The sequence below is a fragment of the Pseudochaenichthys georgianus genome, chromosome 19, assembly GCF_902827115.2.
Source record: "Pseudochaenichthys georgianus chromosome 19, fPseGeo1.2, whole genome shotgun sequence".
NCBI lineage: Eukaryota > Metazoa > Chordata > Actinopteri > Perciformes > Channichthyidae > Pseudochaenichthys > Pseudochaenichthys georgianus.
In genome coordinates, this window is record NC_047521.1 from 11767602 (window position 1) to 11794147 (window position 26546).

A 26546-nucleotide genomic window follows, 5' to 3' on the forward strand; every position below is an offset into this window, starting at 1 on the left:
GACTCCAAGAGCCACACACACGCATAGTTGCGCCTCGAGCTTAGCTACAGTTTAATTCTATGTTTTGCAGCATGGAGACAGAGGCAGTCAAAAAGAGGTTGTGCCTGAGGTGCCGTCTGCTGTAGCCTCTGCCTGCAAGACAGACCCTGCCAAGGCGACTGGCACAGGCTCTGTCCCGATGGAACAAGAGAAAACGGATGTTTGGTGCCATCCTATCACCACACAGGCAGCTGCAGATAACACACATGGCAAGTGTGTCAGAGTCCATGCCTTTAAGCACAGAGGGAGACAATCCAGTGTTTGGCCAGTAAGCTGAAAAATAAAAAAGACTCTTGAAAAGACTTTCCTGCCGAGTGACCGTGAGTTCAGAGCTGCAAAGATAAACCTCCAACTTCGTGAGTAGTAAACACTTGAATGTTTTTTAATTTTACAGGGAATTGAAATACAGGACAGACATGTGTGCCAGAAGAAAAAACAGCAAAGGCATTTTAGAGAAAACATTACGGTTGGGAACGGAAAAGGGAGGACCCAAGAGGAGAAGGCTTCCTTATTTTTATTGGTTCCCAGGCTTTCCATAGCTCTGTCTGTCTCTGACTGGTTTTCTCTGGTGGAAAATATGGAGGTCTCCGTCCCTGTCCTGTGATAAAGCTGTTGCCTCTGAGATGGGAAAGAGAGATCCATCACGCTGAGGCGTTGGTTTGCCCTGCCAATCCGCACCACTGAGGGCTGTAACACGTACATGCTCCATCCATGCATCATTTACCAAGCCCTTCAGTGCCCAAATAACATGGGTTTGGATTCACGTTCCTGAAATACTAAAGAGCTTTGGCAAATCCTCTGAAAATCTTAGTATGCATGAATTCTGGAAGTTGTTTGCGGTTTGTTTAGTTCGCTTCCACAAAGAGACAACTGAAACACAGTCTAGGCTAAAGCCCCTTGACTCTCCGGTGCCAAATGATAGGGTTACAGTCTCTCTTTGTTTGTGAAAGGATAACACTTAACTTCCATCAACCTTGGACTGCCAAGAATAAAACATAAAGGAGCAGAAATACAGTACAGGAAGAAAATTGCAAACATGATTCTTTCTTTTTTCATTAGGGCCGTGTTGCTTGTAAAGCGCCTGAAGGCAGAACTGCTGTGATGTTAGAACACATTACCTGGCAGGTTTCCATGGAGTTCAGGGAAAATAAACATCACTGACATTCATGGGCATTGCCTGAAAACCACTAAACTAGCAAAGGGCGTTGGGTATATCACCAGAATAAAGTGCTGCAGGCCTAAAGCTAATGTCTTGAAAAAGGTCAATTGTCTTGAGAGAAAGGACAAGACGATAGGAACAATTACGATGCGTCGTAGCTTCACAAAGCGATGTATTTCTGTTCAGCCCTAGGACAAGAAAAGTGACCCCAAATACTCCATCTGAAATATGAATCCCATAAACGCTTCATAATGTAAGGGCTAATACCTCATAAAAAGGACAAACAGCTGCTGAGCTGAAGCAGCTTAAGATACGACGGGGTCAAACGGGTTGCTCACTAGTGTACACAAAAACCTAAAAGTGAACAAACAACAGAATCCTAGAAACAATGTAACCCGATCTTAATGTAACAGTACCATCTGCTGGCATTGGGAACTCTGAGGGTGGCACATTTTGTGGCAGCCCTCTCGGTGACCCTCCTCACCGTGATCAATCACTCTCTCTTTCTGCACATGTTCATCAAAGCTTCCTGGGTTCCTGATCCTTGAGGCCCGAAATATGTGCATGAAAGTAACCAGCTAGCTAGGAAGTCAACAAACGGCTCTTATTTTAGGTGTGCCAGGTGAATCCACCAGGTGTGAGTGTCTGGTGCAGGTCCAGGTGGTGTCTGCAGAACACCCTGCACCTGCTGCCTGTCCTCACTCACCCATCGGGGGGCAGATTCCCAGGATGCCAGAGGGCAGCTGCTGACAGGCACTACTTTGGATAGTCCCCTTGCTTCTATCTGCCTCCCCTGCATGGGGCCTCCTAGGGTCAGCTGCTAAGGGCATGCAAAGATGTCGGTGGGGGTGGCGGAGGTCAAGGAGTTGGCAAGGAGGGGGGGCTACAGTCATGGGTGGGTTGCATGCCTTCAGCAGGAGGTGAGCGTCCCGCTTTTACAATTATACTTCCTGATAATCACTTTCACGATCCAAAGGCAGCTCGGAGCTCATGCTCTGGAGGTCTCTGGTGATCACGTTTCGTCCGCTGGTCGTGCTCTCTACAACCCCAACCATGACCCCTCCACCCTTCTCTGCCGGTCCTCTACTCCACCTGCCTCCATTAAAACAGATGTACTAGAATCTAGAAAACAGATCCACTGCCAAACAACCTGTAAAAAACACTATAAAATGCTTTTTTACATCACATACATGTACTGTAGGTAATTTTTTTTAATTAGCATGATAATTAAAAATACATTTTAGTTTACTTTTATATTGGAATTCCCCCCTTTTCTATTGAAAAATAAATTAAAGTAACATTTATTTAAGTACGCACTTCCTTTTGAGGCTCCCATGCCAAAGATAGTTTATTTTGGAAAGGACTTGAAGGTAGACCTGCAGGTTTTATATACAGGGTAGTATATAAAACCTCTCCCTTCCATAATAAGTCCCATTCCCACATCCTGTTCATGACGAAGCATGTCTAACTAATTTAGAATGTTACCTCAAAAATACCACGCCAAGATCTTTCTCTAGGAATCCAAATGGCTCCTTGGAAAGCCTCACATAAAAGTCCAAAATGATACACTATACGTTTTTGCCCACAAAGATACATAACTAAAAATGTTTAATTTAAATAATTACATTTTGGCTGATGTGGAGTTGGTAGAAAATGTGGTGCAAAGGGAGCAGGTTGGGAAAACAATTTTGAACTCTATATTTGTATGTAAAGCTCGAAGGAACGTTGTGACAAGGAACATGTCATCATTTATTCCAGGCCGAGTTACGTCCAAGGGCATCAGCGAGCGCCAACAGTACACTGGATGTGCTTACGGTTTGCATTCTTACATAAATATGCACACATAGTACACAGTTAAATATGGCCCCTTGTTCCAGCTGGTGTGGTTTGGTCACAACAACTTGGTGCAGCCACACAACAATAAACAATACATATGTTACAGCTTAAGTGCATGTTTAAGTTTTGAGACAATTGCTAATGTGTTTGTGAACAGGTTATATTTTAAGAAAACGAATGTATGCATCAGGGATTTTTTGGGAAAGATTAACTTGCGCTTTGATATATTTTAACAGTTGTTGTATGTATTAATACTTCGACACAGAAGGAAAATCCTACAAAAGAGCTACGTATTTTTTTCCACAAATGCAAATTTGAATGCGCTTTAGTAGCGCAAATAAAGGCATCACCGTAGTGCGGAACATGTTAGGTTGCACCTAAATTTATGAGGACTGTAAAATGACTAGACGGACTCTCCATAGACTGAAACATTATAACTAATATCAACCTTCACAAAGGCAGCACATAACATATCAAGTCTTTTAATTTTTACGTTGTATACTAAAAACCACAGACATATAATATTTACAGGCAAGCATTTAGCATTTTTGTTGTTTATCCGAAAAGGCCTTTAGTGTGTGGACGCTGCCTTAAAGCGACTGCAACAACAAGCTTATTGTCCTATAAAAACACATAACTGAAGAAGTCTTAAGTACATTCTTCACTATTAACATCAAGCCAATCCCTGTTGGAATTGTGTCATGCTTTCCACCAGTCCTAAAACTCTCCACACTCTGAATGACAAGTGAAATCAAGTCAGGCAGCAGCGAACAAGGCCAGAGTTTCAATCTGCCACCCAAACAATTGCCGCACACTCCAAACACAGCCAACAGAGAAACAGCAAGTCGCCCTCATTGCAAAGAGAATTCAACAGCTTTTCACCGTCAGCACAAACGTGTCTTTATTTTCTTAATTGCCAAGTAAAGTACTTCCTAATGAAGTTCGGTCAACAATCTTTACTGGGTAGCCTGAAGTAGGAAAAATGCTAATAAGTAATGAAGATTTTTTATTATTACATATTATCCTGTACATTTACATCTGGATCTTCATTTTTTATATTTCAGTTAGAGAAATAAGTAATCTAGATTCACTGTTTGGAGTCGTCCTGCCACTCGGACTGTTCCACATACGCTGTACGGCCCAGAATTACAAATCAGGAAATACACATCAGACCGACATTGCCGCTTTCTAACATAAATCCTCACTGGGTCACTACTTTTATGATCAAGAGCCGTTTTTTATTACCATTACAGAACTCTCTTCCAAACAACGCCAGTTTTATAAAGAGGGAAACCCTTAATTCAATGTGACGTCTCTGCTTTTCTAGTTAAGCATGGTTTTAAGTATCAAATACATCTAGGAAAATAAGTAAAGAGGCGCTGACATGGATACACTAAGTGATTAACTTTACACAAAATATTTGCTGATATATAAGGTGCCATACACCTATTGATTTATTGACATTTTTTTGTGTCTGTTTAAGGTCTATGTAGACTGTAGGGAACACAAAGATCGTGGTTGTGCGTGTGTGTGTGTGTGTGTGTGTGTGTGTGTGTGTGTGTGTGTGTGTGTGTGTGTTTGATTATTCCTTGCGTTTGGTTTGCATCTAGACGAAGTTGCGTGTGGCGGACTTGGTGGCACTTTGCCCTTGTGTTTAACGGGTCACGCATGTTTTTATGAAGGATAATTAACCCATTAAGGGATCTGGCGAAGCCTAATCCAACCGGTCTGCAGACATCAAACAGGAACTGCGGTTGGGTCTAGACAGGTGAAAGCCGGGTGTTCAGTAACACAAGTAGGCCAAAAGCATAATACTGAGCACTATAGCCTGGACCTCTGCTGTAGTTCACAGTGTTTGTGCGCGACCTCCTTGTTCACTCCGAGTGTCCATTTCCACAACAAAAGCCTAACAGGTTGTATGTGATTATACGGATACACTGCTGAGAAATGTGCAGTGAAATGTAACACTGACAGACGGGGTGTTGGTTTCCTGTTTGACAAAAGGTTTACTCAACGTCTCTGTGCAAAAGGGCAGGAAAAGCAAGACACACATTAAATTCACGGAGCTAAAATTATGTTTTAAGTTTAAAACTCAACAGCGAAATTATAAAAAGGAATATAAAGTCGTTACCAAGAATTGAAGAAATGCACGGGGGAAGAGAGACTTTTACCCAACTCTTTGGAGTCTTAGACCACATAAAAGAGAAGTGAAAAAGCTTCCAATGTTTCATGCTCCGACAGCCATTCTGTCAAACGGGGACATTTTATCCTCAGTAAATCAAAGCTTTTTGCATCATAGCTTTGGGTGTGCGCCGTGGAGGTTTTAGGGCAGTTGATGGAAATTCCCATAACAAGCCAGACAAGTTTAATACTGAGAAAGCTGGAAAAGTAGGGAGATGTTGCCACGTCACATAAAGAGCTTAGAGGTGTTCCAGTACACATTCCCATAGGGACATGGAGACCAGTGATTCATGCGGAGGGACACATATCGGCCTCGACAATAAACAAAGAGTCTCCTGAGACAGGAGCTTCTACGTGTTAAGTATTCACTGCAGCTAATGAAAGGAATCGCATAACTCAAGCAAGTTGGACTTGGTGATTATTCACAGAACATCGGGTCTTGTTTTGCACAAAAAGATAGTTTCATTTTTATTTTATTTTGAAGGACAGCAATATACTGGCTATACTGCTGTACTTAGCAGTTGAGAGTTTGTTCTTAAAGGTGGGGTAGGTAAGTTTGAGAAACCGGCTCGAGATCGCTAGAATTTGAAAATACACAACCGGAGCAAATCTGCCACTTCCTTACAGAGCCCCTCCTCCAACACACACGAACGCGCACATGACCAATGAGAGCACGAGATAAGTTTGTGCACAGATGGAAGGCTGACAGGCAGGTAGGCCATCCAGTTATTTTAGCCGGGCCGGCTCAGATGATTGGTCGTGCTCTTTACAGCGCTACGGCTTCCACAGATGACATTTGTTTATGGATTTTTTGTCAAAGCACTTAAGATATTCATTGCTATCGGGATGTTAAGAGCATTCCATGGAATATAACAACAATTGTATCTCGAGCCGGTTTCTCAAACTTACCTACCCCACCTTTAAGTTTTGACAATTTTAAATATAAAGAAATAGTCTGTTTTCAACATTCGTGCAGCCATGAAATCTTCGGCATTGGCACAGTTAATATTGCTTTGAGGAACCAAGATTGTGGCCATTTTATGACGAGGGGTTGATGCAATCAGACTGATTTCCTGCTTTCAAAGAGTAAACAGAAACATACCTTTACATGACCTCAAGTCAACATCTTCAAAAGCTTCCACAAAAACCATCAACAGGAAGACTCTCAGACGTTGTTGAGGAGAGGTGACAAGATGAACTCCCGCAGAGTGGGCCATGCTGTTGCAACAGTTATTTATTCCTCTTTTCAATTCAAGGGTCCTTCTGTTTTAAATGGACGGCATTAAGGGGAACCGGCACTAAGGTCTGTCCTTGGAGGCATGGTCCAAATTCCAGAGAATCTTGGCAACTCCTCGGGATAGATGGGACCCTCATGGATATAAAACCCCACAATGGATGAATAGGTAAACAGAAGGGTGTGAAAGAGTGATGGCGAAAAGAGAATGTTCACTCTCAGAGAGGCACAAAGAGGGAGGTGTGTGAGTGGGAGATGGGAGAGAGCCAGAGTGTTCGGGGGAGGAGAGGGGGTGAGCGAGAAGGGTCTGGAGGGAGTTGTCAGTGAGGGAGAGTAAAAGTTTTGTCTCCAGGCTTTTAGAGGATGCTGTGTGTAGTGTTAACTCAATCAAAAGGTGAATTATACCTCCTGAGACACTCAGGTAACCTTTCATTATGGCCCTAATCCTTCTTAATAACAGAGCGGCAATGCAGGCAATGCCCCATTAGACAGAGAACCACTGAGGGGGAGACACACACACACACACACACACACACACACACACACACACGCACGCACGCACGCACCCACGCAGTGACAGATGAAATCAATCACAAATTCGACTTGAGCGAGGAAAATGCAGCATATTTCTCCACACGGGGATAGGGACCTTGACAGAAAATAAATGTGTGTTTATGTGGGATGAGAGTTTCTCTAAAGTTGCACTTTTGTTGGGTGAGGCTGGAAACGATGCTATAAAAGCCCATACTGAAATAAAGGATGAACAAAACTGTAAACTTCTGCAAATTACTATTTCGGCACAATTTACTCTACATTTATCTGCAGTAAATTATTCCTCTTTAAACTTTTGTTATACACTTAGTGGTCGGCACATTTAAGCATTACGTTTATTTATTTAATTTTCTAGATTAGAAGCCTAATTTAGGCTTCTTGTAATTTGCAAGGAAAACTTGTTGATTTGCATATTAACAATAATAAAAAAGGAATTGCAAAAAGTATGATTTATGTCTAGGTTTAATTGAAGAGTTGGTTAAACAAAAAGGAAATACATCTTGTAAAAACTTCTAAAAAAACTTACCAATTGAATATTTAGCACAGTTTTATTTACAATGAACCTAATTTGAACTAAATTAAGTAGGACATAACAAATGTTAAACATAGGGTAAAATCGGTTTGAGTTTTCCAAGCACGTGTAGTTGTATAACGTTTTAGAGGGCATTGTTTGATGTTTTGATGTTTCGGCTGAGAAAATGTAAATTGAAACTTGTTTAGATTTTTTTTAACTTTAATTCTTGTCTTATTTCCCAGCCTAATCAAGCAACAAACCATGATTGCACTATGGCCCGACCAAAGCCACTTAGAGGCAGTCAACCCTAAAATGTGCAACAGAATGAGCTGCCTGATAACATCTAATGAAAGCAAGCCTAATGTAGAGTAATAAATCAACAGGCTTTATCCAGCTGCAGTTTTGGATGTTGAGATGTTAAATAAAGATTTATGGGTTGTGTAGACTAATCTTTATCAGTGATGGAGTAGTATAGGCATAATAAAAAGTTCGATAAACACAATCTATCATCATGACAATTTAATGACTAATAACAATATACAGAAGTTGAGCCTATAAGAGGGACATTCATTCATTTAGGAATTTTCATATATGTACCTCAGTTTGATAGTAGCCTATGAATATTATTTTTGCTTAATAAACATGGGTCTAAAAAGAGTTTAAATTCAGATTTTCACTAGGTTTTGAAAGCAAATGTTATGAATTAGCCTAATTAATTATTCACCTGTACCACTCCAGTCCGTTGTCATAGTTTCGGTCGAAGAAGTGCGGCTCCGCTCCCACGGCTCTGATGTCCGGATGAACCCGGAGAAACTCCAGCAGAGCCCGGGTCCCTCCTTTCTTCACCCCGATGATGAGAGCCTGTGGGAGTTTCTTGCTCCCCTCCCCGAGCGGACTGAGTTTACCTGCGAACCTCGGCGACACTTTCCGGGAAGCAACTAAATCCGGTGGCGGCAAGATGAAAGACTCCTCCTCGGGCAGTTCGGATACCTGCCCCGAGCGCTCATCCGCGAGAACCCGTGAAGAGCGCCTGGCGACCCCGTAGCCCGTAAGCTCCGACCCGGGGGTCCACTGGTACGCAAGTCTTTTAGTCCTCAGTGATCTAAAGTCCTCGAAGAGCCCCGCACCCCGGCCGGAGGACACCTTAACCGGTGAAGTGGTGCTGCAGCGGGCGGTGAGGCAGTGCAGGAGGAAGAGGGAGGTGAAGAGGGTGCACAGCATGACCGCCGCTTTCCTGAAGATGCCTCGGCAAGGGGGGTCCAGTTTACTGATGCGGCTAAAAGCCATACCGGTCCCTGGGAGGTCGGTGCAGGAGCCGCAGCCATGCTAGGCACACAATATTGACTCTCCTTGCCATGAAGAAACCGAGGAGTGAGGCTTCTTCATCCACGGTGTGCTGTGGATAACACCTCCAAAAAAGACAACAAATGATACCTGCAGCACAGGTGAGAAAGATGACGCCCAGACTGACCAATAGCAGCCACAAATAACCACCCGCAGTTACTTCTGCAACGATGTACGCACTCAGGTAACACTCTCTCTTCTTCCCTTGCTCTCTGTCGGATGCCACCACCAGCCCTGATGTACCACCCGCACGTGTATAGAGTTGTAAACTTGCCTCGCATGTCAGGTTGCTTGACTGGCACCTCCTCGGCCAATGAGATGAAGAGAAAAGCAGACATGAGCCAATGATGTTCCAGGTGGGAGGAGACACTGATACATCTCAGGCGAATTAAAGGGAATTTCCATGTACAAAAATAAAGTTGTGAAGTGGATATAAATGCTGCAAAGATACACTTTTGAAAATACAATAATATACAAGTATATATGCAAACTTGCAATATAGACACACATATTTCAATATTAAGTTTATCCTTTATTTAAATGAAATTCTACTTGAAATAAACATTTAGTTTTTATTTATTTAATTCCTATTACTTGTGCAAAAGAGTTAACATATACAGTATAATCAAACACAATAAACACTTAACCATTCAACAAAATAGGTTATTGATTGCTGAAACTTGAAAAGGTCATGCTAAAAAACATTCAAACACACAAACACCATCTCTGTTTACAAACAGACAGAAGCGGCTGTCAAGCTTGCCAGGATAATTTTATAAATATGTTTGTTTGGTGCATCGTCCCAACATTTTTCCAATGCAGCTTGTTTAAGGATGCCAAAATAAATCTACCCTCAGTTCTTCAAAACACTCGTGGGACCGTTTCTCCACATGCAGCTGAAGTTAGGCCACCAAAGAAGATGCCCTCCACCACAGACTCTTTTTACGACATGCAGAAGAACAAAAAAAGTGAAATAATGATAACGGGGCGCATTATTTCTTTACAAGTGAACAAGAACAGAACCAAATGTTTCACATCTGCTCTTGCCTTTTGAGTATTAGCATGAGAATGTGCAGGCAGTGCTTCAATGCTGCACAGCTCACTGCTTGAGAAAGAGGATGGAGACCTCAACACTGGGCTGTATTGCCAGCACCAGATGTCCCCCATGTTGTCGAAACAATACATGGGGGTGTCCCGCATTTAACAAATCACACCCCGTGTCTTTTCTCTGTCTCCCTGACACTGGAGAGATGTTCGACCCCCTCAAACCGACTGCGATGGCACCAACATTCCCTCATAGAGGTCAAATGGCTTCACTCTCCTTCTTATCGAAGACAAATACTGGGAGAATAATTATGTTAAAGAAGTCATGTCTCTTTCTTTTCATGACAAATGTAATGCTAAAAGTTACTAGAATACCTATAGCACATTTTATTAATGAATGAATGTATTTAAACAGTTATGAAAAGGACAATCTGACAGCGTAGTAACTACATAGAGGTCCCCACCCTCTTGGTCCGGACCCCCAACAGAGGTCACAAGATGAATTTGAGGGGTCAGACATGATTTAACGTGACAGGGCAATAGACATTTCTTCCACACAAAAAAGAATGTTTTTTATTTTACTTCTCCGATTGATAGTTTTTCCCAGTTTTGGAAGAAATACTCAGATCAAATGCTCAAGTAAACAATAAATGCAGCTACAAGTTAAGGTCCATCATTCAAAGTACAATTAATGCAAAGTATACAAAGTTCCCATTACGCAAAATTAGCCACGTGGAGTGTTATATTATATAACATTATTGAGTTGTTTTCTTAATTCATTATGGTGGAGGAAGTATTCAGATTCTCTCCATAAGAACAAGTACGATATACTGCAAATCCTAACTCCTCTTTTGAAGTCTAATTAATTACATATCTATTTTCAGGAATATATACTTTATCAAAAGTTATTTTATGTAACTTTAATCTAGTGTTTTTCAAGATGGAGCTACTTTTAAGTAGATAATAATCTTACTTGTATACTGTTGGGTAGCTTCATCTGTACAAATTGTTTATACCAAATAATAAGGTTAATTTATTTTTTATTTATCTATTAAATGTAATCTAATTAATCAAATCACCCAATCAAAATGACTTTTTAATTAAAAAAGAGTATATTTTCCTCTTTAATGTAGTGGAAGGGAAGTACAGACAGCAAAGAATGGAAGTAAAGCACAAATACCTCAAAAGTGTACTTGAGTATAGTACATGTAAAGGTATTTATTTACTTTCCATTCACTTTGAAAAGAAACCTCGAGACCTCCAAATGATTCATATGAAACAATGTGAGGAGAGAAAATCATAGACGTATAACACTTGTGCCAAGTGTCCGTTGATTATTCTAATAGCTCCGTTGTCATCAAGGGCGACTGAGTAGGTACTCCAAATCGTGCGACGTGCTTTGTGCAACGTACCCATTTTCAGAAGGGTTTAATGTTTGTGCAGCGACACATACTTCCTCGGGAAAAAAACAGCATTTAGTGTGTAATTACAAACCCAGACATTTGTGCCTTCAGAAAAATGTGCAAGCAGTCTAGAAGGCATGTAAAAACGTAATTCGGCTTTCATCTTCGCCGTTTATCCAAATTGCAGCACTATGGTTACCCTGACGCAGCCTTTTTGGAATCTTGGATGCTGGGTTGGGTGTTTAAATGTTTAGGGGAGAACAAACACAAACTGTTTATTATCCTTTTGAATATAATCGAGCATTTACTTTGCATATTGAACACATTCTCAGGGCAGGCCATGGGAAAGCCAACGGGTGCCAAGGCGAAACCAAATAAGAAACGACTGAATTTTCTGCATCTGATTGTTGTTTCGTGGAAATGTATAAACCATACTACTCTCAAATGCACCATCAACAGTGAAAAATAAAGTCATGCAGGAACATTTTCCATTGCCCCGCTGGCCCGTGTCTCACATACTCCCGAGACAGGTTTATGAACTGAGGTTTGGGAGCAGTCAGCTTGAAGGAGACATCTTTACTGCCATTATAATTGGCTTTACGTTTCTCAACCTGAAATCTGTTACGATAACATATTTATTTTTTTAAGGATAATACTCATTTTTAGTTTTGGACAACTGTCCTTCTTTAATGGCCTATAAATTGACTGACTCAAATGTATGCTTGATATTGAAATATCGTCCCAAAGAAAAAGGTACAATGCTCCACGGGGAAAACATGGCTGGAAACAGATGCTGCTAGTAAAAAAACAAGATTTTACACGTGGAAATTGTATGGATGTGATTTACGACATGTTCCGTGCCTAAACTAAGATCAGTGTCGCACATTTCCACAAAAGCCGGACAGCTCCTTGGCTCCGGAGTCTCATCTCTTAAAACCATTTCTTTTTGAGTGAAATTGAAATGGAATTGCTCACTCAAGAGCTTAATTAGGTATGTTAGTAAGAACTTAAGAAAACACAACACATGCAGTACAATTCCTACCACCCAGCTGGCTGTAACACTTAAAAAATATATATTTATATGCAATATTTTATAGATAAAGAGCCCTTCTTGGTAATCAATCTGTTATTTAGAAGAAAAGAAACACAGCATTTAAAATACTGTACTTGCACACATGTGAATAGTGTGTGAGCAATGACTCAATATTTTTTTTCGAGAGGAAATGTACTCGTTCTATATACACAGCTGTTGGCTATTCATCGAGGTCTTCTGCTTCATTGGCAGGCCGCGCGCTGAACAGGAAGAGTTTCTATTGAGCACGGAAACCCAAATAAATGGTGCTCTTAATCAGATTAATGCTCATCTGAAGTGGGGCTGTTTCTCTAAATAGACTCAATGTCAACATAAAACCAATTTGAATCAAGCACACAGGCAATTACACTCCATTCATCAATGCCGTATCTCCAGATTTGTGTTTGCTCATGTTTTCCACAAGCAAAGGAGGAAGAGATGGCACGCAATTATGGATTTCTGCCTTTTAAATGGAAAATGAAATTGCGGCGTTATGATTAAGTTTATATATAGTTAATACATATTTTAAACGGGAAAGCCTTCACCTTATAATTATTGAAATTATCTTACAAAATCTGATGCCATTTGTTATGCTCCAAAAACAGAACTTTAATTAATTTATGCATACACAGCTTTGAATAAAATCAAGTTGAAACAACCTTCCTGTCTGATCCCAAAGCTTGTGTTGTATCTGAAATGAGTCCCACAGCATGTGGTGTGTAAACATTTTATGTCACATTCCTTCCTCCAAGAGGCAGCAGGATGCAGCTGATTATGAGAGAGGCCGGCGGGGTGTGTGGGGAAGGAGGGAAGGAGGCGCTGTTCCAGTTGGAAGTTTGTGTGGCTAAATGTCCATCTCTAAACGACGGTTATCAGGTTTAAAGACAAGCTGGTGTGGGTACAACAAGGTTAATGGCACATATGGCTGGCTATGGTTTATTGCAAACAGGAGAACAATTGTCCAAATTAATCTCCAAATGCACTTGGCAAAAGGAAAGTAATGTCATGGTAACTTTGAGTCTAGCTAAAGTATGGAGTAAAACGTCAAATGTTACCAGGGAGATACAATTCTGGATTATTTCAATAAGAGATGAATATTCAAAACATAAAACACCTGAAAAGTTGTTTGAAATTCAAAATAAAATGGTATGTGGGGGTGGCATTGGCCTTGCTCCAAGCAAACAAACCCTAACAACAGATTTGGATTCAAACTTTGCAATATCCTGATTGGTGAACGGTGTCTCTTCTTTCCAACTAAAACAAAAATAAAAAATCTCTTTTGTAAAAAAATCACTTTGGCAGAAGCTTCTGCTCAGGAAGGAGCCCATCACTCAGAGTATTTAGACATTTCGAGCGGCCTTTAACACTGTTTACTCCAGTTTATCATCTCGAGCCCTCAGCCCCCTATACCCAGGCTGTAGGAAAAGGAGATAGCATCATCACACAAAGTCCAGGGAAAAAGCACACTGTGTTGACCTCTTGACCCGGCTTCATGCCTGGGACAAGGCCTAGCCGTGGAGATAGTGTTGGGCGATATCAAGTTGATATTGGCGTCCAAATGACCAGCCCAGATGATGCGTCACATGTGAGTCCATTAGAGACCCATTGGATGTGGCGTGCTGTGTTCATTAAAAAGCAATATGTGGAAGTCTGATCTGCCATTTCCTGCAGATAAATATCTGCTCGTACACCCAGAGAAGACAGCTAGGCGGTGGGTTGTTTTAGCCACCGGGCAGGGTAATCACAAAGCACAGATGCTCCAACTGTGAGTTTGAATTAAACACGTTGCTAACTGAGGGATTGTAATTGTGAGGGATTGAGGGTTAGGGCCTCCAATCTGGCCAGGATATCTTCACGCTGTTCGCTGCTGTAATGGGATGATGGAGCCCAAGCAGCATCGATTAAAGCAATCATTCGCTGAATCAAGTGTTTTTCTGCCTGGATGCGATAACCGTTTGATGTTTCTGTGGCGCTTCTGTAGCCTCGGCCTGATGCAGAGCAGTACATGCAACAGTCTTTATTTTGGCAAATGACCATGTTTCATGTCAAATATCGGACAAAATGCAGAATCACTGACCATATGGAAAGTATTCTAGCTGTAGCACTGAATATGTGATATTGTGGTTTTAAAGCATATTGCAAAACCACAACTGGCGCTTGATGATATCATAGCTATCAGACCCAGTGAAATCAACCTTTTTGTTGCAGAGTTATTTCACATCACACACCGGCAATATCACGATGTTCCCCTCACCTGTTTTCTTAGAAAACGATATCAATCCCAGGCATGACACCTCAAAACCCTCCGTCTGTAAATGAGCTCTGTGTGGTCTTAACAGAGGTTGCAATTCAGCCCCGGCTTCCACACATTGATGGACATGTGAGAGACGGAACATCGTCCAAGACAAACAAGACTCTCGGTTTGTGTGATTAGGCTGCATAGTTAGAATAATTGTCGGTGAAAGCAAAGCGCAGGACGACAGGGGCAGCTGCTGTCAGAGTTGGGAAACGGGACGGTGTGCAGCGTGATGTATGAGGAGAGGCTGCTTTTGGAGACCCTAGCCCACCCTTCTCCACATTAATGAACTCCCTAAAGGGTATATGAGCAGAGATGCAGCCATAGACAAGACTGCGGTGCTGGATGTGGCGGATATTGCCTTACCTCTGAGGGCTCCATTGCTAATGACAAATGGACGGTTGAAGTGTCAGGAAAGAAATTGATCTCCTTACATTTTACCCCACAGACATTCCATCTTCTCCGGGACCATCGAGGAGGTGTGCAGTGATATTAACTCTAACCTTTCATTGCTGTCAGATTTAAGATATGTTCTTTGTGCTCAGATGCACCCAGGCTAGAAACCACACACTCTGAAAACACCTGAGATTGATCCTTCCCGTCAAAGAGGTCATGAGAACTGGAAAGACTGGCAACAAGAGCGTGTCTGTGAGTGTGTTTGAGGTGATTCTTAAAGGGATTGTGTTTCTTCTGATGTCGTCACCAGATGCCCCGAAAGGCACGAGGACGACTAATACCCTGAGCGATTTGTTAGCAGTGCTGATAACTGCTATAGCAACAGGCAACCGTAGCAATTCCTGGGTCCAAAGTCTATTAAAAGCTTTATCTTAGTGATTAAAACAAAAACTCCAATTCATCTATTTGATCATTATGACAAAGTACATCTGATTATATAAGTTAAGGTATGTATAAATATTTAATTGAACTCCTAGTTTAGATTATATTACAGAACGGGGCTGATGAGGAGGAAATGATGTTCCGCAGGTGATTTTTCTTTGTCGATTGGACAATAAACTCTGTATCTCTCACTGCCGATAATGGTGCTTTCTTTATCATGCATACGTAGGTTAAGCAATAACCTTTCACCCTTCCATGGAAATATTTGCATCAGACAGGATCTCGTCAGGTCACATGGAAAATATGTAATGAAGACTATTTGTTAATGTCAGATCCGGGCCCAGTGGTGCCTCTACAATTATTTGAGCTATCGGCCATTTACGGACCTCTTTTTCAGATACTTCAGAAGTCTAATTCAATTTCTTCCTTGGTGGAAACCTTGTTGGCTGTGACACGTAATCAAAAAGCAGTGACAATTTGGTGTTTGCATGAGGCTTCCACTTTGCTTCTTCCTCAAAATGATTGTTGTGACTTGGAAAATATAGCAATTGTCTGCCGAGTATTATTACAGTATTACGCCTTGATGAAGCTCATAAAATATCAGACTTTTAGTTATGTTGGATATGAAAACTCAAGAGACGTAATTTGACCATGCATCACGACTACTCGTTAGTTTAAAAATAGGTATTGAGGTAAAGGTTAGCTTCAGTATTTCAAGTGTGGGGCCTCAGACTTCAATTGCATGTTAGGACAAGAGACTGAGGAAGACACTTGACGCTGCTTTGTCATTTACATTCCTGCAGACGTGTGCCTTTAAAAATTCACAAGAAAATGATATATTTGCATACTAACACATGGAGAAGGAGAAAATAATACTTTGTGTGTTAAGAAGACATCACAATAGATCATTCCGCTTAGAAGAGTGTTCAACATTTAAAAGCATGTGGTCATTTGAATTTTTTATTTAATTTAAGAGACATTGACAGATTTTGCAGTTTTTAAAATCTTTGTTTCAGACGGTAACTCAACTCGATTTAATATTGCAATTCCATAAAGCTTTGGGGCTCACAACAGTAGAAGTGTTATTTTTTAAATTAATAGTCAAAATCATAACAGTAGAGGCCAGATATTATGACTTTTTGTCAACAAACCGCCAAAAGAACTGACAAAACCCAGGTTGGAAATTGGAAGAGTTTCCCAATATAATCCAACAATGATTCCCATTTAGGGGAAAGGTCCGTTTTTAAACAACAAATAAATAAACTAAAATAAACACTAAAGAGGACAGCCACCATAAAACAAGTAGAAGATGTAAAGTGTCTCAATTGCTTTTAATTCCACTAATGTTTGAGGACGCCTTTGGTAAATGTTTAAACTTCAATGTAATAATCGATCAAAGCTTTAAATTCTGTCTGCTTTGGAACCTCTTTTTATGTCGTTACGTCTAGCACAGCCTTCAACTGAGTCTTAAATGTCTATCTTTACAACAAAGTCACTTAAAGTTAATCACTGCAGAGTAAGGCAATCAAAGCCATAAACGTTGCTCAACTGTTAGAATTGTAACTACCCGGGGCCTTGCTGAAGTCAGGTGGACCCTTCACTGGGTGTAACTGCTAAAGCTATTAAGGGATGAGAGTCCCTGTGCTGCAGAACATTAACTGAGATCCATCAGCACCAGCGAGGCTGCAGACAAATAGTGTGCACACAGACAGACACAATACACATCCACATCTGCTGGGAAACTGACACACACAGACACATTTATACACACATGGAGACACCCACACACACTGATCGCAGAGCCCAGACAGATGTGACTGCTCTGACATCGAAACAGATCCACATCTGGGCTAATAGTTAGGTATGTGGATGTTTCCCTGGAGCGTTCCCCTTTATACCCCAAACGTACTGCTCGCTCAACCCACATAGGCTAAAAACACAGTGCCAATATGTTGTGTATGTACAGTACGTGTGTAGGTGTCTTCCAATTCATACCCTGGTCAAAGTGTTAAATTCCCGACACACACCTTACCACAAAGCTTTAAATCAGACCAAAGGAGAAGAGATCCCTTCTCACTCTGATGAGCTGCCAAAGAAGGGAGAATGAGAATAAAACATGGTGTTGTAACGCAACTTCTACCACTCATAGGCTGACAGAGAGTGATAAAATAAAAAGCCAAGGTTGCGTCAACTCCCCTAGATACGTAATGAGGACAGGGAATGCAGATGCATGAGAAGTCCCATTCCTTTGAAAATGCTTTTTATGGATGCCAAGGGGGTTATATTTTTGGCTTAGTTTGTTTGTCAGTAGAATTACGGAACACTACAGGCCCGATATTCATTAAACTTGGTTGAAGGGTAAAGCATGGGCCAACAACTCGATCATAATCATTGGGTGGATACAGCATTTTTCTTTAATTCCCGTAAAATAATCTTTGAATCAGAACATCAACTCTGGCAAGTTATCATTAAAATACATTGTATATTGCAACCAAAGCAACTAATTAACGTACAGTACACAAGCCTACAGAACAATGTTGGGTTAAGTATATTGCCACATCACGTGTTGATTGGGGGCGGGTGGGATCGAACTGCTGTTTTCACATTAAATCTTAAAGCTAGGGTTGCTAATTTTAAGAAGCAAGCAATATAATGGTACTGTTATCACACATTGGTTTGTCAAAGTTTAAATTGCAGTTAAAGCTTCTGTTTTATAACTTAATAAAGATGAATCCTTACAACATTAACAAACAGTTTAAGACTGCCTAAAAAGCTGTCGTTCTGTGTAACAGAAAAGTATTAGACTCACTCACTAAGTTTAATATTATCAAGAATCCTTCCTAGCATTCGAGAACGAATAATGGAACAGGCTAGCAAGAGTGCAGGTGTGCGTCATATGCAAGGGCCCGCCCTAAATTGAGCGCGATTTGTTTGAAGACTCATAACTGATTTGCGAAGATGTACTTGAGTAACTGTATTTTGTAAAATGATCATCTCTCCAGGACAGAACCACTAAACTAACATATAACGTTCTCCTTCTGTTTGCAGCCTTGAAAAAGTCCTGGAGAAAATCATAAAATCACCATCACCAATCAATAATAAAATGTGTATTCATATATCATACTTGATGTCTGCAAACCTTTTTTACACATATTGGTGCACATTGTAGCATAAAGCACAAAGTCAAAACAAGGTTCATTTAAATTATTTATTTAGGTGCAAAACGCTCTAAGGTCTCATTCAAACCTAATGGTCCGCTTCTCTGGTGCGCACCAGACGACAGTTTGTTACATTGTTTCATTTTTCAGAAGGTTCGGTTTGCGTACGGGCAACAAAACGGACTATAAACTTTAAACACAAGTCATGTGCACATTTACTATGCCACTGAACATACTTACATTTAAATGTGTACTGCCTGGATTCAGCCATTTTCCGCCAAAGATTTTGTGGGTAATTTAAGACTGCAGAGGATACACATGAGCAGCCTCGAAATCTCCTGCAACGAAGGATTCAGTCCTCGCTAGAATTCCAAGGATCCTGTACATTGGAACAGTCCTTCGGCGGGATTCGATGACGTAGCATCCTTGAAATAGTGGCTCTGAAGGATCCTTCCTTGACATTGAGAAGCACCCTCTGTCTTCATCCTGACCAGGCTCCTTGCTCAAATCTTTAGCCTGGATGTGAATGGTCTCTGTACGGTCTCTGTACCATCCATTACGATTTGTCGGGATGTTAAGAGATGTTCAAATTTCAGAATTAAATAAAAACTGCCCTCTCTCGCTTCTAAGTTCTTGAACACACCAAAAATCGGAAAAAAAACGAGAAATGCTGTCCAAGGAACATGTTAATGCACCTTTGGCCTTGGCAGAGGAAATATGGATATCAAGGATGCTTTACTGTCGATATTTATTTTTTCAGATTAGCTTTACTTCATCTGTTTGTTTCCCCTGCCCTTTTTAATTGATACCCTAGAACTGTGTCAACGTCTATTTAACATAGAGACTGAAAAGCTATCATTTAATGGGAAAGAAATCCAGGGCCTCCTGCTTTTGCAAATGCACTGAACATCGCCTCTGCCCCCCTCCACCACAATGTCAGCACAACCTCATTTTGATGTACAGATAGGAGAGATAGGGCCAACACTTCTGCTGCCACAATTTGACACAACTAATTTAGAACTGGTCTTTTATGGAAGCCTGGAATATATTACCTTGCCAGAACATAATAATAATAATAATGGAGAAGCATCAATCAAACAGGCCCTGTGCATACATTGTGTAATAAAGCTTATCTCTGGGTGACACAGTCCGTCTGACTCAGCCTGCCAGCCAGAACGAAACTATATGCAAGTTCTGCCATCGGGCGCCGGTTAACACTGCATAAATATGCAGTTTAGGAGTCAATGACATTTTAATAAGGTAAAGCTGACAGCTTACGGCTCGCACACAAACACCCAGTTGTTTTCCAGAGTCCCAGAATCAAAAAATAGACGAGCTAGCAGTCCATGTCCACACACAGTCACGCTGTGAGAAAGAATGTTGTTTCTTTGAATATACATACCCCCCTCAGCTGTCACCACACACACACCCCTCCAAATTGTCAGACATTGGGGTGTTCACCCCCCCCCCCCCACCCCCCTTCTTCAAATGTTTCTATAATTTTTTCCAGGCGTTAACTGGATTCAGCTGCTTGTGAACTACTTTGGCTCTCATCTCCACTTTCCATATTATTTAGAAGGGGCCTTTTTGTTGATGTATGGAGCCGAGCTTGTTTTGCTGACTGTTCTCACCGGCACCTCTCAAAGTCCTCATTGTGTCCTCCCGTGATGTCATGCCTCCCAAACACCTGGGAAATCCTGGAGTTTCTGTCAAAGTCTGTTTAGATGAGGCTTTTCGTAGGCCTCTTGCATGCCCGGTGCATTTGGGACAGCTCGGTGTTTGTTAGCCCATGATTAATGGCGCCAATGGGTGTGCGTACATATTTTCGACTGGGACCAGGCTTAATAACACCAGAGGTTGAGCTAATATAATGTCTACATTTGCATAAACTATGTGAAATTAAAACTGACATTACCCCTGAACTACCCCGAAAATATGTCATGGACAATATAATTGACTATTTTTTAAATTATCCAACAAACTTCCTAAACTATGTATTTCTATATCTCACATAGAACCATATAGTGTGGTCCAAAGTTGAGGACTTTGTTATTTCACGCTTTGGCATCCACTCCCCGTTGTCACTCAAACGTAATGTCTGCTGTCATTGCGTCACAGTTGCAGACAGTCCCCCGTTTCATGACAGAGGTCAACAGACAGGACAATGACGGCTCCAGATGGGCTGGAAAAACATCAGCTTTAAAAACACACACACATTTTTCCGTTCGTTAAGCATTGCGGATTAGTGCTCTTCACTCTTTTGGGCATTTTGTATCAACTGGGATCTCACAGCAGTTGGCAGTGTCCCTCTTTTAGTCCGCTGGTCTTTGGAAGGAATGCCCTTCAGTGTCAGTAATGCACAAACTGCAACATGCTGCAGCCTTTATTCTTTATTTGGATCCCCATTAGACGCTGTTGTGTAGGGGCGCTAATAACATATTTGCAAACCTCTGTTTACTCACTGGCACCTAATGCATCACATTTAGCGTAGCCTATCACCCCTCGACACCCGGCCTACAGAGGAATGTGCAGATGGATACGAGCAGAATGAGGGCTAATGGGGATGATCCTCTGAATGTGGACTGTCGCTCATTGTCGCCGTGGTTTGGGCATGCGTGGCATTAGAAAGATCAGTGTGGCGACATGGCTCGTTGGACTCCAAATGCTTGTCGTCCTGCTTTCTCCCTTTGTAATGAGTGAGGGAACTTGGAGTCATGTCAACGTGATAGATCTCACCTGTTTCGTGATGCAATCAGTGACAACAAAAATGCAAAATATGTAGCAATAAAGGCAGTAAAGCCAACTTTGTCTCCTACATAATTACATTCCCATACAACTTAAGTGCATTCTCAATGACGAAGGATAAAGAATGTAAATTGTAACAAAGACAAAAAACGCCACACAACTTGGTTAGGTTTAATAAAACGTCATGGTTTGGCTCGTGGTGGAAGTTCATCTGATATTCCAATGACTTAGATTAGAATTGTATTTGTTATGTGTTTCCCTTAAGACATTAAGACAATGCAGTTTCATTTAATCAGAACACATTTTGTAAGGACCTTGGTGGTGTTAGCACAGTATAACAGTGCATATATATTTCTGTCTAGGTGTTTTTAACTCACCTTCAAATCAACAGATAAACAGCGAGGCAGTCATCACTTAAACATTGTTATGGAGACTTTGATCTCGTCTAGACAAATAATTGGTTATTCATTCTTCTGTTTATGCACATGATTTCAGTCCACCACATTTAAAATGCAGGGTTGCTGGTATCTCATTAGGGAGACAGCCAGTCCGGTGATAAGCTGCCTTCAGACAGGATGAATCCCTGTCTCGTCTGCGGCCCTTATAGACGCCACTCCCACTCCGGGCCTGGGACGAATACACACTCACATAAGAGCAAATATAAACCTTTGCACGTGAGCATACGTGTACAGTACACGCACAACATCCTCAGCTGTCAGTCTTCACAGCTGATTTACTGTCTTGCCTTTGAAAATGTGCTCTTCCATATACTTACCGAGTCGGAAGGATAAGGCTTTTTTTTTTTTTAGGATGGTCGTTTATCACCTCAGGATGTAAAGAAATACTTTTAACCGTGCTGGAGATGCACTATAACATCTAATTGCTTCATGCTATATTCTCCTGCGAGGGTGCATCATTTGTACTGTTTACTGCGCTGCTGTTGAACATAATGTAGAACACATTATTTTGACATATGAAGCCATGCCGACTCCATTTTGCAGTTGTGCCACTTAGGAGATGCTTTTAGCGTTGATTATAACTTGTTTTGACAAGTAATTCACTCAAGTAGCAACAGAGACAGCAACACACATTATTCTGCCTCACATGCTGCAGTTGTGGAATTGCTATGTAATGGCTTACAAGGTCCCATGGTGTTTTGAGTGTATCGACAATTATTGAATACATTGCTACACTTGCAAGAGACTGGATCCATTTAAAAAAACGTTGGTTATCCTCTGACTCCTCATCTAGCGCCATCATCATTCCAAAACACATACATTTTCTCATATTTGTTTTATGAGCAAACAATTTGTGTTCAAGGATGATAAATGGTCAACAAGCCTTAACAGACTCAGCTAGGATGGTGAAAATAATAAACATTTGATGTGCTGAATTGTTAGCACGTTAGCATGCAGATGTTAGCATTCAAGTACAGCCTCACAGAACTACTAGCATGGATGTAGGATCTTTCAGAAAGTCGGCCCAGAAAGTAAAACATTTTTACAAATCCAATCCACTACATTCGGAGGTAGTTTGAAGATCTAATCCATGCTACCACTTAGAAGAGATACAGTCGCTGGACACACATGAAAATGCACCACACAAGCACCGCAACTTGACATTAGATTGTTTGGAGGATGAAATCATTCACCTTCATGCTTCCACGTTGCACAAGACCACATGCAAACTCTCGTGAATGTTTACAACTCTCGGTTTGGGGAATAATTGTGCAGTTCGCCCTTCATTTTCTTCTCCAAATAAATTCAACTAACCTGCGGGTGTGTTTGGAACTTCTTCGATCTTCTAATGGCTAATGTTTATTGTCACATCTGACTTCTTTTGAGCAATGTCGCTATGTTCTCAGATCTTAGCAATTATCTTGTTGAATAAAATGTTATTACAACCAATAGAAATAATGGTCCAAATTATGAAAATAAGATCCAGGTTGTTATTAACTTCAATCATATAATTAGCTCAACATTCTCATATGGAGTATGTTTTGTTTAAATGTTATAGAGTCCCACCAAGCATTCTTATTATGTGGAGCACAAACCGCCAACAGTTAAATTGTTTAAGAGCCACATATAATAGAATCGGAGCTCCTTTTTTCACCACACTGTAAAACAAACATGTTGGGGTGGGAAAAACTGTGTTTTAGTGCACATTTGAGTGTTATGATCGAGACGTACTATTTACACTATGCATACATTTTCTTTGTAGCTCTTGTTTACATTGTGCCCTCAGGATATAACAGTTTACATTACACTTAAATCAATCTTTATTACTAGCATGCATGAGTGCAGTGGTGTAGACAGATGGAACATCTCCAAATGCTGCAATACGGCAACTCCTCGGGATGTCAGCTCTCCCTAAACAAACCTGAAGGCTTTCCACTTGGGCTGCCTTGTGTCATGCACAGCTCTAACTCATCAATGTCAGAACCCGAGCGCCTCTCCTCACTCTCTCTCATCTCCTTTCCTCTCCTCTTTTCTCCTCTCCACTCGAAAACCTAATTACAAGTCACGCATTAGGACATCACTTTGATCCACACTCATATTCTGTGCCAAACCAGTGTATTGAGCCTGCTAATCCCCCGTCATGCTAAATGAGTACCTGCTTTGCTAACCTTTGATCTGTTGGGGTTAGGACACGCACTGGTCCAATTACATCCAAGCTTTTATGAGAGAGCAACAACGTGCTCTTTCAAAACCGCCGGGATTTAAGCTTTTTTTATTACAAAGTGAGGCTTGTTGCTCAGACAGAACCCTAATGTATTAAGGATTAGACGCAAAGGGAGAAAATTGAGTTGGCCAGTTTTTTGTTGTATTAATGTTCAGCCACATTCTGGCTTGCTACATGGTTTAATACTAACCCCTGGCCCTTGAGGACCCTAAACACTCACCACAGCCACTGCTAGGATTTCAGCCACACAGCTTGAGGTTAATAACGTCTTGGCTAAGGAGAACACGTGTTCACGGTGACATTAGGTTGTTAGATACAGCGTGCATAATGGAAATATGCATTGTGCTGTACAAAAACTGAGATCATGCTTCGGTCTGGTCAAAACTAATATAAAGGTTTGAGGTAAGATCCTTCTGGTGAGCGTTCGTGCATTCTGAAATCAGCAAAAGCAAACACATAGAACTGTCAAATGCCATATCTACCACGTTGATGTCCTACTGTTTGCTCGGATTGCTTCAAGAGACTAAGCCATACACACTTCTATATCTCTGTGTTTTCCTGCAGAAGCAAGCCGCAAACAGTTTTAGACCCCTGGGTAGGATCCTCATGGGAACACTGAGCTGTAATGGACAGAAAACTGATGACACCTCCATTTCCCGACAGCTCAGTGTTTAGCCGTACGTTGTGTAAAGAGGGTGTGTGTGTGTGTGTGTGTGTGTGTGTGTGTGTGTGTGTGTGTGTGTGTGTGTGTGTGTGTGTGTGTGTGTGTGTGTGTGTGTGTGTGTGTGTGTGTGTGTGTGTGTGTGTGTGTGTGTGTGTGTGTGTGTGTGTGTGTGTGTGTGTGTGTGTGTGTGTGTGTGTGTGTGTGTGTGTGTGTGTGTGTGTGTGTGTGTGTGTGTGTGTGTGGATAACTGCTCACGAGGGTCTTATATCCGGCCTGATTCTAATAAGGAACCTCTCCATCCTCACCGTTCCTAGCCATCCCTGCTTAACTGGTCACATTGGCAGAGATTACAAAAAGAAGAAGCTGAGAAGATCCAAAGGACCAATTTCATTTTAAAACTCAATCCGCCAGTGTTTGGGATTTGCATAGCTAATTAGGCTGTCTCCCTTTTTTTCTTCCTCTCCTGTCCCCCCTCTTCTTCTTCTCCTCCTCCTCTGAGCTGGGCTTTGTACTGACAGCAAAGGGAGCCTGAGCCCCACGCAAAGACCTCTGAACTGAGCTTATCTGGCTAAATGAAACACCATGTTTTCTAATGTAAACTATTTTGTAGCACATCAGCGAGCTGCAGTGTCAGATCAGGCTCCCTGGTGTGTTTTTCCCCTGCTATAAGTGTGGAGACTTTAGGACTTATGGTTGGCCTACTTTAACTTGTACAGCAAAGGGAGGTTGCTGTCCTTTATTGCTCTATTTAGCTTGTGTGCTGCTATGTTAAATAGTGTACGGATTAGTGGTGTACAGTAGATTAGGGCATTTTACTCTCCATCTAGCTACAAAGCCAGATTAAGGGACATCAGAGTTGGGCGACTTTCAGTTGTATTCAATACAGCCGAGAGCTTTTCTCACCCTCAGAGAGATGCGTGCGCTTTTTTCAAACTTGTAGTGACCACTTTTCTTTGCCCTCTCTTGCTAGTTTTTCTTCGTCTCTGTTTCAATCAGTCATCATGTCTCCTCTCCTCTCATATCTGCGAGCCTGGAGAGAGGGTATTCAAACCCAAGGAGTCACCGGAGGCAGGTTAAATCAGCATACGCGATGAAATGCATTGTTCTTTTTCAACGGGGAAGCGAGGAGGGAGAAAACCGGTGTATGATTGATGATATGTGTGAATGTCCACTATGTTTGTATATTATGTACATGTATGCGGAACTGCTGGACGGAGCCCAGAACAAATTTCCTTACGGGGACAATAAAGTATATCGTATCGTATCGTAAAACCCCAGTAATATGCAACTCCATGTAATACTGAGAGAAAAAAATCCCTCTGCGTAAGGCGTTTCTCTCTGCAAAGCTTTACACCTAATTACCCTAAGTGCTCTATGGAACGCATGTGCGGCAGGGGTCTCATAACCATAATAGAAATAATAACACTCTGATGCATATGTAAATGATCGCAGAGAAGAATGACATCTTAGTGGTTATGGATAATGAGGGTTCAGGAGTTCAGCAGTGTGCTTACCATGGACGATGAACTCCGTATTGATTCTCAATATTGTATCCTTGTCTAATGATTGGAGGATTACATGAAGATAAATATTTACCTTCGAAGTGAAATCAGCTTCGAATTCCTAAGAATAGTGGGGGGTCTGTGAGTGTCTCCATCACGGTAATCGGCCATAATGAACGTAAGCAATAGCTGCTTTGAGGTACTTCACTTCAAGTCCTTTCGTGCAGGACTGTTGTCTCCATGTCCGCCCCACTTGTCCGTCTCCTATTCAATTTCAGCGTCTC

The 26546-nt window shown here is 41.4% G+C and overlaps 1 protein-coding gene across 1 annotated transcript in view; it reads right to left on the reverse strand.

Annotated features, from left to right (window-relative positions):
• The window catches only part of LOC117465221 (heparan sulfate glucosamine 3-O-sulfotransferase 3A1-like), a 38534-nt gene extending 29438 nt beyond the window's left edge, over positions 1-9096 (reverse strand). Inside the window, exon 1 of the mRNA XM_034108159.2 lies at positions 8240-9096. Within this exon, the coding sequence (XP_033964050.1) occupies positions 8240-8802 (563 nt within the window). The 5' untranslated portion in view covers positions 8803-9096. The remainder of the gene's footprint in view (positions 1-8239) is intronic.
• Between the last annotated feature and the right edge of the window lie 17450 nt (positions 9097-26546).